The 12,862-nt window shown below is 40.8% G+C and overlaps 1 protein-coding gene across 1 annotated transcript in view; it reads right to left on the bottom strand.

Moving 5' to 3' along the window:
• Nucleotides 1–687: 687 nt before the first annotated feature.
• CPXM2 (carboxypeptidase X, M14 family member 2) overlaps nt 688–12,862 on the bottom strand; it is a 114,963-nt gene continuing 102,788 nt past the window's right edge. Inside the window, exons 13-14 of the mRNA XM_034776762.1 lie at nt 11,873–11,972; nt 688–3,601 (exon numbers count right to left, since the gene is read on the bottom strand). Coding sequence (XP_034632653.1) covers nt 3,348–3,601; nt 11,873–11,972 — 354 coding nt within the window. The 3' untranslated portion in view covers nt 688–3,347. The remainder of the gene's footprint in view (nt 3,602–11,872; nt 11,973–12,862) is intronic.

Here is a 12,862-nt window from a genome sequence, read left to right as displayed (position 1 = left end):
AGGAGGCACAGTCTGGCTTTCAATAAATAGGGAGGTGATGCATATTGGTTTTCAGACATGAATGTCTGTGATAAGTTTTGCATCCTTTTGGTAATGTAGATTCTCATATTGACAGTGGTTCACTAATTCCGGAGGAAATACTTTGGTGGCATTAATGCCAGCTCCTGCCATTCCAACCCCAATCAGGGGCTGGATAAATAGCCTAGGTTTGCCAAATCACTGATTGCACCTGCCAGCCTCAGTAGGCAGGAGCTATAAAAGGCTGGGAGGAAGTAAGTGAAAAGGGGGGTGGATACCAGGAGGGAAGGGAAGCTCAGGGAGAGGTAGGAGCCTGCTACTATGTTGCTGAGCAGGCCTGTGTTAGGCCAAGCCATGGTAAATAGCCTGTATATAGTACGCAATTGGTGGTGGGAAATGGACACAAATAAAGAACATGGGAGCTGCACCAGCTTGGAGTGTCCCTGAGTCTGTGAGGAGCAGGGCCAAGGGGATGGATACGCAGGAGCACAATGGGCACCCTGTTACAGGGAGGCACTATTAGTTATCTCCATAGGCATCAGAGTAACAAGTCCTGCCTTATACTTTCCAACTTCAGTTTTTGGTGACTCGTGCTCCTGGACTTGTGCATGTACACATCTGCAGATGTATATTTGTTCTGGGTGGCACAGGAAGACAAGACACCAGGAACATGGTTTAAATAGGCTGCAGCTTTATTAAGAAACACATCTGTGAATTATCCAGGAATAACCCATCCAGTGCAAGTTATCCCTTCTTCCATAATTTCTATCTCCTGCTAACAGCCCCCCAACTCTTAAGTTGTTCCCAGCCCTGTTGCTGGAACCCCATCAGCCTCCCCTCACCTGAGGATTAAGGGAGCAGGGACAGGGACAGGGGTTGTCTTCTCATCGTACCAGACATTAAGAGTTCCAACTCCATTCTCCAGCTTTTTTAGGAGATGTCTTCTCCTAATCCACCTCCAGTTCTGGTTTACCAGGGAACCAGACCCCATATTGAACAAGTATGTGAACTAGGCACCTACCAAATTGTGACAAAATGAATTTTACTGTGTCCCTGGGCTGCTCAGTGGAAGTTGAGAAACCCCCACGCTGGCCCCAGGCCAATCTGGCAGTGAAGGAAAAATTCCTACCAAGCTCTAAAAAGTAACTAGCATGATGCCCACAGCAAGGCCCCAAAACCCAGTCCTGTTCTAATTTCAAGGGGAAGGGAGAGGGAGGTTTCTTCCCAGTGCACCCTTTGGTAGCCAATAAGGTTATGCTGCAACCTTATGTCCAACCAATCAGCCACCTAGCTTCTCTCCCCTAAATCCATGGGGAAGAGAGGGGTGGGAGGGTGTAATCCTTAAAAGGGCCAAGGGTTTCTTTCCCTTGCTGGACCAGACAAAACCTCCTCACCTCTGAGGCTGTTAGGAGGTTATTTTGAGAGAAGTAAGTGCACCTTCATTTCCTGTACTACTCCCTTCTGTTCTCCTGATCTCGTAACATAGAAAGCCTCCAGTAAGAGATAAATGTTGTGGTTGAAGATCCAGCATCAAAAGTCAATACCAGGAGTAAGTACTGGAGAAGAAAAAGTGGAAACAATAGATGCCACGGTCCCAAAGCCACATACATTCTGAAATTCCACGGTCTCAGAATTTGCCATGGAATCCACACTTTGCAGCAGAATTGTGCTCCAGAATTAGGCTTTCACTTTTAAAGATGTACCTTTCTAATCTTTATGGTTTTGAAGATAACCTTCTAAAGGTGAACCCAGTATAAACCCATTCAATGTTGCTTTGAGTCTGCCAATAACCTGAAACGTTAAATAGGAGTGATGTGAACTGCCCCATTTATTTTAACTAGGGGTGCTGGATCTGAAATCCACATGTCTGTTTAAATATCAACATTACTAATTATTGCACTGCTGACCAAATTCCTCCCCAAAATCTCCAGGTCTTCCTTGGTAATTTTGCTGATCCAATGAGGTGTTGGCACTACAAAAATTTGTGGCATATTGAACACTAAAAGGATGAGGACAGGGTGAAATAAATAAAATTTAACATCAAAATAAATAACATGGGGGCTAAATTATTCATTTTACATATTCATAGATTGTAAGGCCAGAAGGGACCATTATGATCAGCTAGTCTAACCTCATATTCAATTCATTGAAAGCCTCTGCTTTTTTAAATTTAAATGAAAGTGCACCAAGATTTGCACCAGAAAACTGAAATATTCAGGGACTTTACCACCCAATTTAAATGCACCTTGGAGTGGAATTTAAGAAGCCTTGACCCTGGATACTTCAGTAATATAAAAGAGAGAGAGAGACTCATGCTCTTAATAAATAATGCAACCATCTCAATAATACAGAATTTAATGAGAGTCCTGCTATTTCCTTGGGACCCAGCTGTGGCAGCATTGTTGTTTAATGGTATTTACAAAACAAGTATGTCTGGAATACCTTCCATAGGATGGACTAAAACTAGTTATTATGCAAGGGTTGATGATTGCCTTTAGTGTATATTATTGATTCTGGAACCATTTGTCTTCCTTTTCTTCATGTACAAGATTAGTTGTTGACAAGAAGAAATAAATTAAATATAGCAGACATGTATTTTCACCAAAGATTTTCTATCTGAAGTTTATTTTCTTCAGTTCCGAATGATACTTTGGTGATCATCTTTTCCAGGAATCGTAAGACCATATTGAGTAAGGCAAAGCTCTAACAGCAATAATCATGGTTTTAGCAGAATTGTACTTGTATTCTTGCTACCAAGTATACAAGGGATGGTATGTTTCTTCTTAGAATTTTGACAGGAAGCTAAAAATGTAGGGCCAAGCCCTCCTCTAGTGTAAATCAACATAGCAACTTTGAAGCTGCTGCAGTTGATTTACACCAACTGAGGAGCTGTCCTGTATTTCTCTAGTTTGTTCCCTCCCCACCCAAGTTGAGGTGGATTATTCTTGAAAACCTTCCTGTGCAGTTTTGATACTTAAAAGTCAGTAAGGCGCAAATCCGGTGCCCACAGCATAGCAACACCTGAAAAACAGTGGCACTGTGATGTTGGCACAACAGAGAGGGGAGGATTCCATTCCACCACCCTGCATCGATCTCCCACCCAATGCCCATTTAGCTGGATTGTGTACAGGGGGAAAAACGGTAGCCCTAAAACCTCAGAGGAGAAAAGGTTCTGGAAGCTCAAGAGATTCTTCAGTACAAATATACCAATTAGAACTCCTCGAATAGACAAAAACGTATTAATATTGGCTATGTATCTTTTACTACTATAACTGGTTTTGATTTAAGCAGAGCTTGTAATCGCCATGTGTTACAACAGAGAAAGTAGTCTATCTTCGCTGGCGCCTCTGCCTAGCCTTCTGCCTGCGCCGTCGGATTGACAGACTAATGGGCTGCTTTCCAAATTTCTCCATGATTTCTTTGATTCGTGCGAGGTTGGTTTTGCTGATTGTGAAGTCACACTGAGTGGCTCCCATGTCATAACCTACTGCACAGTTCTTGGTGGAAGAGGTATAGCCCTCTGCTTTTGCGGTGACCACATATTCTCCTGGGTTCAGGAGACGCCAGTAATCCCCATCACTCGCTGTTAAAGAAATCAGAAAAGAAGATTTTCAGACCATTGCTCTTTTGACAGAATTGTCAACACTTATCTACTATAAAGGTCTATGTTAGGTCTGTGGCCTGAAGTTATACATATAGGACTTGAGCCTCATGTCCAGTTAACCTCCCCGTGGCTGTGGCTCAGAAAGAAGTGGGGCACCAAAGGTGGCTGTATTCCTTCTTTAAACCTTCTTTCCCACCAATTTTGGGAATCACCTGAGTGGCAGTTTGGCTCCTGGCATAAGCTGAGGCAGCCTTGGGAGCTCATGCACACTCAAAAATTGCTGGAATGTAGTGGAGCTCTGGTCATGTCCTGTTCCCCAGCCACATCCCAACACTGGGGGCCATGAGAGGAGCTGTATAGGGCTAGCTACACTGGTGCTGTTTCACCCAAGGATTCCCCTACACCAAGCAGGTGGCCCGGTCTGCTAGCTGTCCTGTGCCACCAGAGCAACAGAAAGCAATGGAACAGGTTCCAGGAATCTGGTCCATGGCATATGTAGCATTTGCTTGATAATGTCCTGCTTCAATAACAGTGTGTTTTAAGCAAACCACCGTTCCTTCTTTGGAGCCTTTTTAATGACCTTTAACTGGAAAAAAAATTAAGATGTGCTTATTCTGAGTTAAGTCACAATTTGGAAAAGTAACATAGGCCTGGCTGCTCCCATGTGTGACTATGTAGCCCTCACCTTGGAAATATAAATGAAGCTGGCAATGAAAACAAAATACCACCGTGAAAATCCATTACAGTTTTCATTTCCCAACCTAATTTTCTGTAACTGTAAATAAAAAATAGTACTGATTTCCCAAACAGATTCTCTGGACAGATGAGATATACACAGGGCTGAGAGAAGGGTTTAAAATAACCTGTTTCCCAACACCATCAGCCAAACTAAGTTTGATCTTAACAGTTTGATATTTTGTTGAATTAAAATACACCCACAATAATTCCTTGATATGCCACTTTTGCAACTTGGGGGTCCTTTTCCTGCTGCCCTTAGCATACAGCGATCATGTTTTTTCTGTATAATATCAATTCATCGACCGAGAGCAATTTCATATGTAATTTAGGCCATGATTTTCAGCATAGTACTTAACCACATTCCTAACTTTAAATACATGAGGAGTCCCATTGTAAGCCATTGAACTACTTGCGCGGATAAAGCAAAGCGCATGTTTCAGTACCTCATTGAATCAGGGCCTTAATGATTTTCCTTACAGAAGATATTCATGGCTTAATGTTTACCCAATAATTTGCACATTCTTTGGTCTTCTAGTGATGTTATTTTAAGCAGCAAATATGTTTAGTAATGGATTGGAAGAGGGGATGAAACTTAGCTTCTTGCTGTAAAACCATATTTGTTTTACAGTTTACCCTAGTAAAGCCTGCTGAGTTGTAGGAGTGCATTTTAAAGGGTTCCTAGGATGTAATACTAAATATAAAGAAACGTGACATCTCCCACAGGAAGAGTTATTGTAATGTTCATGTGAAATGACATTACTATTATTGGCCCTGCCCCTGGGTGACTTACAATACAATGTTGCTAAAATGAAAGACAACTAAGATGAAAAGGTTGTATGCTGGGAATAAGAAGACAGACTGTGTTAGAGCTGGGCTATATACTTAACTCCTTGCATCTGTGTAAAGGTATAACATTGTATATTGGGGGCTAGATAAGCTAGGCATCATGCTTTGACATAGCACGAATCAGCAAAGAAAACAACAACAACAATGCTAATCATCTCCTGGCATTATTGTGAAAGAGTACATAACTGACACACCTGGTCAAGTTACTTCTCGAATAGTAAAGACTGCTCATTTTTCTACCAACCAGTTTGAGAGTGTTTTAAAAGAGAAGCTGGGCCATCTTCTCTGCTGATATCTGGCTACTGTGCAGTTCTTGGGGCTAGGGGGCAAGTCAGGTGGGGAGGCATTATGATGGAGCTCTGCTTCACTGGGCCTGTCCTGTCCTGTTATCGTGTCCACCACAGGACCTTAGAGCTGGTTTGGGGTTGGCCCTGAGAATCCACCTTGGTTGCACGTGCACAGGAGTAACTGGGCATATTTTCTCCCAGTGGGTGGGGAATAGTGTAGCCTGACACTGCCCCACTCCTATTATGCTGGCCAGCATCGCTATGCTGGTGCAGAAGAGTGTCGTACTTTACTGTGGCAGATTAGACACTGGGCCAATGGAGCCCGTGCCAGGGGCCCTGGCCAATTGGGGGGCCCTGGAAAAATGGGAAGGGGTGGGGAGGGGCCCCCACTTGCTCTGGCCCCACATAACTGTAATCCGCCTCTGGTACTTTGGCCAGTAGCAAATTATTTACTTCTCTGGAGCAAGAGGAAACAAAGGAAATTTTGTTTCAGAGAGGCGTCTCTTGACCACAGTACTTTGTAGGATATTGCAGTGGTGGTGCAGTTTATGCATTGCACTTTGTACAAGGTTGTGCCTAACAGCACAATTACCCTTTGGTGCATCCACATATTTCTGACAAGCATTTGTCATGTATTTTAGCATAGCTTGAGAAATACTATAAAAGAAGCTACACATTCAGCCACCACCAGGAAATAATTATAGAGCTAAATACAAACTATTGGCAGGATTTACTTATTTAGTTCTTTTCTGTTTTAAAACAAGTAGAGTTCATTCCAAGAGTCTGCTCCTGTTACCCATCATTTAACCTCAGGGTACTAAGAGATTTCATTCTCTGGGCTAAATGGACTACATCAAAAATTCCTGTACAGACGGTAGAGATATGTGATCAAAAATACAGGGGGGGATTAGAGAATATTAAGAGGTACTTTGGTAAACATAAAGAGGTAGTGTACTCAATTAAAATGACAAAACTACGAAAGATAATCAAATTAATATATGTAAATAGACTCCAGAAGGCACCTCGATCTTGTTAACAATGTGACAGATAATAAAATAAAAATTAGGAGGAATAAATGATAATGGGTCAGATCTTCAGCTGGTGTGAACTGGTGTAGCTCCATTAAGTCAGTGGAGTTATTCTAATTTACATCAAGGGAAGATCTATCTCAATGCTTTATTACCAACAAAGGGCCCTACTATGAAGTTAATTTGCCTGCCCAAGGAATGATGGCATACGCCCATAAATAGTTGAGTACTCGGCAGCAGCCAGCAGTATTTCAAGATAATGTATTGTTACTAGTTAATCCACTAAAATAATAAAATCTTCTGAACAATTGGAGAGAAACGTTAGATGCAAATTCTTTGTTTTGGATGTTGTAACAAACCCTGAAATTCTTATCAGATTCTCTGAAATAAAGCTTTCTATAAGAGTTTCATGCAAACTTGAGTTAATGTATGGTTTGCTTGAAAACCATGCAAAACCTATGCACAATGGTGATAGGTGCTCTAGAGAGAGAGAGAGAAATATTCTGACTGAGTTTCACTTTGACATTTGGTGTTCAAAAGATGGGTGTGAAACTATATGAAACAAAACCAGAAAATGTGGCTCACCATAAACCAAAAGCTTTGAGTTTAGTAAAACACGAATTGTTTGCTGCATGTGTGGCAAGTTGCCACAGGCTAAATGGTCCTTTTACTTGGGAAATATTCCACTTCCATTTTAATTTCAAAGAAATCACCAACCCTTCCAGAACTGATAGCAGTGTAGGTTGTGCTTGACATTGAGTCCCTGTAATGGACTAGGATCCTATATACATCAGAGGCTCTCAAAACAGCAGTCTTTGGGCCACAGCTTGTCCATGGAGCTTTTAGGGGGGTCTGCTGAAAAGTAGCTGGACATGCAGTGCTGACTTTTCTTCCTTATTTCCTGCTGCTAAATGTTTTAATAGACAGCTAAAAATCCATGAAGTGCTTTCCCAAAGTTACTTTTCATGACAGCACTGGCTGAAATTGCCACGGGGATGTTCTCTGATTGTTTATGGAAGGAGAGAAGGTGTGGGATCGTAAATGGGAAGAGAGGTGTCCACAAGTCCATTAAAATATACCCCTGCCATCCTTACACCTCTATATGAGCTACCCAGACCTTGTATCTAGGCATGCAGAGGTAAGTGGGCATAGTGCTCTCACCTACTCCCTCCCCTCAATAGACTAGTCAATCCAGCTGAGCTGGCACAAGTGGTGTTTCAATTTGCTGCTGGTAAAGGCCTGGAACAGAGGGAATGTAGAGAGGGAACTGTACCTCAGAAAGGTGCCTCTGACACGTTATGCCTCCCAGTGCTATTCTTGGGCTGGTGAATATTTTCCTCAGGACTGTGCACCTAACGCTAAGGGCTAGAGTGCACAGCCCTGGATAATGGGGATGTGTGAACCCCATCACCCAAGGAGCCAATGGAATAATAAGAGGAGCAAGGTGCTACTTGACATTAATAAGGTCATTGGAATCAGGCCCTAAATAACTTTTTAATTTTATATCTCAATAAGAGACTATCCAATAACCTCTGCAAGCTGCTCTTTGAAAAATGAAAAAAAAAAAAGGGGTCCAAATGGGTTTGTTGATCCAACTAATGAACTTATTTCCCAGGGTCAGCTGACAGAGCACAGTTCACATGTAACCATAACACCATGTCATCACCTCTGCCCAATCAATAGCTGTATGTGTAGCAAGAACAATGTGTTCAAGCTCCTGGTCTCACAAAATCAATAATTTAAATTAGCCTATTAATATTATCAGCACCCCTTTCTACTCCCATCAGATATATTGTACCGCTAAGTGAAAGTAACAGAAGGTTCTTTCTGCCCTTGAGAAGGAAGAGGAGAAATTTCCTGGAACAAGTAAATATTAATAGAAAGCTTATTGTAGACACAATTTTTATCTGCTTAATAGGGTAGTTGACTCCGTTTACATGTCAGAAAATAGCAGGTATTTTAAAAACTTAATAGCTATAATCCATTTTAAAGCAAAACTTAGAAAGGTAAAGAAAGTTGCCCAGATTCTCCTCTTGCTTAAACCAATTTTGACCCAGTGCAAATCCATTGTTTCAATGGAAATAGTCCTGATTTAAACAGGTATAAAAGAAAGAAGAATGAGGTCCCACGGAGATAATTTAATTTTTTTCTCTGCAGTTATTTATCATTTTAGCTTAGTGGCTACCCCATAAAATTTCTAGTTTCAAAGACCAATGACAGCCCGTCCCCTTTATTTATTTAATGTAAGGCAAGATAGAAATTCTATGTTTCCATCTATAAATAGAGTATCAACTTTTACACTTCCCAGATTATGGAAAAGAACAACAATTATACTTTCTCTTTTTATTATTAATAGTTAGCAGTGAACCTGAACCAGACTATTCTGATTCAGACCTGCACCTAAACTTCCTCAAAGTCCATGAGTGTTTACAGAGCAGATTGTGGGGTCTTTGATAATTGTATTATTTTACATTCATCTGGGATTCTTCTCCATATGCACTCACATTTGCATTTTCTCTAAATCATACACTATTCTCCAGTGTGGTATCCAATGTAACCGAGTATACTGAGGGATTGGATTAATTATCCACTGCATTTCTTCAGTTCCCAACAAACATTTACCAGAGTAATACAACCTACAGTTTATGACAGCCTTCCAAGTTAGTGGAAAAACAACTGATTATTTTCATTCCCTCTTTTGTTTCCCAGTGGCCCCATTTTGAAATATATAAGGAAGTCATAATTGCCTTACTAAATATCTGCAATTCAATGTTTTCTCTCACAGCAGAGACATAGTAAAGTTGAAATAAAACTTATCATAACTGAGCTAAATTTGCTGAGATTTATTATTGAGTCAGCTAACCTAAAATAGTAGATATCTGAGACTCAGAGCTTGCTTACCTAAAACTGCTGGAGTTCCTGGTATTCCATAGCCCCCCATTGCTTAATTATGTCATATAACTGTACAAGCAGATCTTAAATTCAATGATGGGTAGATAATGAAATACCCAGTATACCATATTGCCAATTGCTTTCTCTCATTCTAATACCAAACCAACCCTTGAGTATATAGCCATCATATCCTTACATTTGTTCTCAAAATTACAACCTCTGCATATGGTATTTCTGAGATTGATAGAATCTTACTGTTATTGGTTTAGGGGTGCTCTTTGCAAGAATTATATTTTTCAGCATCAGAGCTAATGCTATTCCCTATCATCTCTATGCAAACAACTCACATATCTACTTCTCCACTCCCGTCTTTCTGTCCAAATTAAAATCTTATGTCTTTTTGTGGATCTCCAGCCACCAGATTAAGCTCAACATGTCCAAAACAGAGCTCTTAACTTTCCCACCAGCCTCCCTCCCCTTTTTCAGTGACTGTGGACCATCATCCTCCCTATCACTCTGGTGTGTAACCTGAATATTATCTTCTTTTCAGCCCTCTCTCTAGATACTCATATCAAAGACAAACATTTTTCCGTATCTTCCTGTATAACATCTGAGATCTGGCCTTTCCTCTACAGCCACACAGCTAAAACTCTTATCTAGTCACCATCATCTGACTTCTCGACTACTGCAACATCCTCTTCCCTGGTCTTGATAAATGCAATCTTGCCCCCACTTAAATCCATTCAAAATGCTGCTGAAAAGATTATTTTCCTGGATTGTTTCTTTGATCGTATCACCTCTCCTTTTGCATCCCACCACTGATTCTCCACTCCCTACCAGATCACACTATTCACCTTCACTTACAAGGTTCTACAGAGGCTAGCCCCACCCTACCTACCATCTCTCCTATGCTATCAAAAATCAGCTCTCACTTTGCTCTGCAAATGATGCCAGTTTTCCTCACCCACTTGTTAAATTTTCAAGCACACACTTCTATGCTTTCTCTCATGCTGTACCTCACACTTGGACAACGCTCCCCATAAACATCTGCAAAGCCACCTAATTGTCCTCTTTCAAATTCCTCCGTAAAACGGTCTTCTGTTGTGATGCCTACAAAAATCCTGACAACTATTAAGCAGTTAGTGTGCTGAGCCCACTGTCTATCACTGAGTCGTCATTTCCTAGTGTTTCTTCATCTGTTTGTTGTCGCTCATCATAGACTGTAAGCTCCTCAAGGCAGAGACCACCTCTCTGATCTGTATTAGCACAGCACCTAGGGATACTGGTCTACGACTGCAATACAAATCATAACTAGTTCAAAAGTATTTTGGGAAAGTTGAATTATTTGATCTAACTTCCTCTGAATAGCCCTGGGTTCATTCTGAATTTGTTGGCTCACATTTGCTTAATCAATACTGTGAAAATACTGAACGCAGGTATTAACTTTCTTTTTTTAAATAGAAACCTGGACCAGCAATTCTCTGTCAGTGCAATTCACCCTGCATGGAGTTAACCCTCCCACTGGGCTGCACTGAACTCTGTGGAGATTCCACCAAGCGTGCACAGTGGAACTGCAAACCTCTGAAGAACATGAGGTTTCCTCCCTTCCTACAACAGCTGATTCATCTTTTCACACTCTTCCAAACCAGACCTCTAAATCTTTCCTGTTCCCTTAATGATTAATAACCATAGAAGCACCCTTTGCTATTTTGAACTGGTACTCTAATTACTTTTGGCTAGACAGTCACAGCCCTCACTTGGCCACCCATGGGAAAAAGGCCTCCCTTATTCCTCAGCTCGGCCTTGTTCAGACTGTGATTTCAACTGTGCTGGAGAGTGCAGGGGCTACTTACCCAATACCCACCACTACAAGCAAGTAGGCAGGGAGGGGGCAGAGAAGGACAAGAAGCAGGAGGAGCCCTGACTCTCCTCCCTACCATCTGGTCAGAGTAGCCACTCCATGAAAAGGAGTGAAGTTACTTATGCCTCTTCCAGAGCACGGGAATTGAGTGACAATTCATTCTCTGGTGTGCTCCTAGGGCACTGAAACTATGTGCGGTCCCTTCCTCGGGGCAGACTGTAAAGTTACAATGCAGCCCTATATTTGTTTGCAATAAATCTACTGATTTGTGTAGATGGATGTGATGTTGATGGGAAAGAAGGAAGCACTTGGAGGAAATAGCAGGAAATATGACCTCACCTTCTACTGAGGTGTATGTCCTTCAGTTGTTCAGGAGGTGCTAAATTTTATGGGCTCTTAAATGCTTATGGACTCTTAAACTAAGCCTAGATGCCCATGTAGTAGCAATTCCCAGAAATGTCAACTTTCACTATGTTCTTCCCTTCTGATGCCCCCATTAGAGTCTTCCAAGCTCCTCCAGGCAGGATCACTGCAACGCACCATATCCTAGCCTAACCCAGAAGGTTAGATGGCACAGCATGCAGCATTTTTTTTTTACCTGTGCGAATGTCGTGGTTAACACCCTCTACTGAAATAATGGCATTTGGAATTCCCTTTCCAGATAAATCCCTTACCATGCCTTTGATGCCCCGATGAACCTAGTAATGGAACAAATAAATGGATACCTATTACATAAGTGAAAAGCAAATACGATAGAATCATCAAACAGTCACATCTGCATGGGAAAGCAAATCATTAACTTGATAATGACTATGTTCTCTTCCGCCAGAAATCTTGGATGAAAGATATAATTAATCTATCCCCAAATTTAAAAATAACTTTTTTCTCAAATGTAAAATCTAAGTCTTCTCCCCATGTTTGGTATTGCAGTAGGTAAAATGGCATGCATCCTCAAAGCATATAAAATATATGTATGTCAACGGAATCTGTTAGTTTTTTTTTCTTCTTTGCAAATAATATAGTTTTGAAATATCACTATCAACATAAAATTAACTTTCTAGGCATCAGCCACTTTTGACTTTACATTTTTTTTAGTGCTTCTGTAGTTATGAACATAAGAGAGAGCCATATAAAACAACTAAAAATAGCAAGTCAAAGGGATTTCCATGTGATTGTTTTTAATCAAGCACTGCATTCTGGTAAAATTTTAACATGCTTCGTTATTTTGTCCACTTAAACTAAAATAGTCTGATGTTTAAAAAAATTCTGCTAGTAATTTTGAAGGGTAAGGTTTCTATGATAAATGCCAAAAATGTTCATAATTCAAAACACAGATCATAACTGAAAACTTTAGTGAAAGAATTAGCTACCAGACAGGGTTTTACTAAACTGAAATGAAACATATTAGCCCTGTGAGATCACAAGGGGTGTGTGGAGGACTGGAAAACTTTGGATAAGAAAGCATATTAAGATTTTTCTAGTGTTTTAAATGATGCCTTTTTGTACAAAGTTTCTCAGTTTCCTTTTAGCAGGAGCAAAAACTCTGGATTTTAAAGGTCAAATCTGGACTCTCCCCGTAATACAATGT

Source organism: Trachemys scripta, chromosome 7 (genome assembly GCF_013100865.1).
Source record: "Trachemys scripta elegans isolate TJP31775 chromosome 7, CAS_Tse_1.0, whole genome shotgun sequence".
Taxonomy (NCBI): Eukaryota; Metazoa; Chordata; order Testudines; family Emydidae; genus Trachemys; species Trachemys scripta.
Note: the sequence above shows the minus strand (reverse complement) of the source record. Positions and strands in the feature narration are given on the sequence as shown.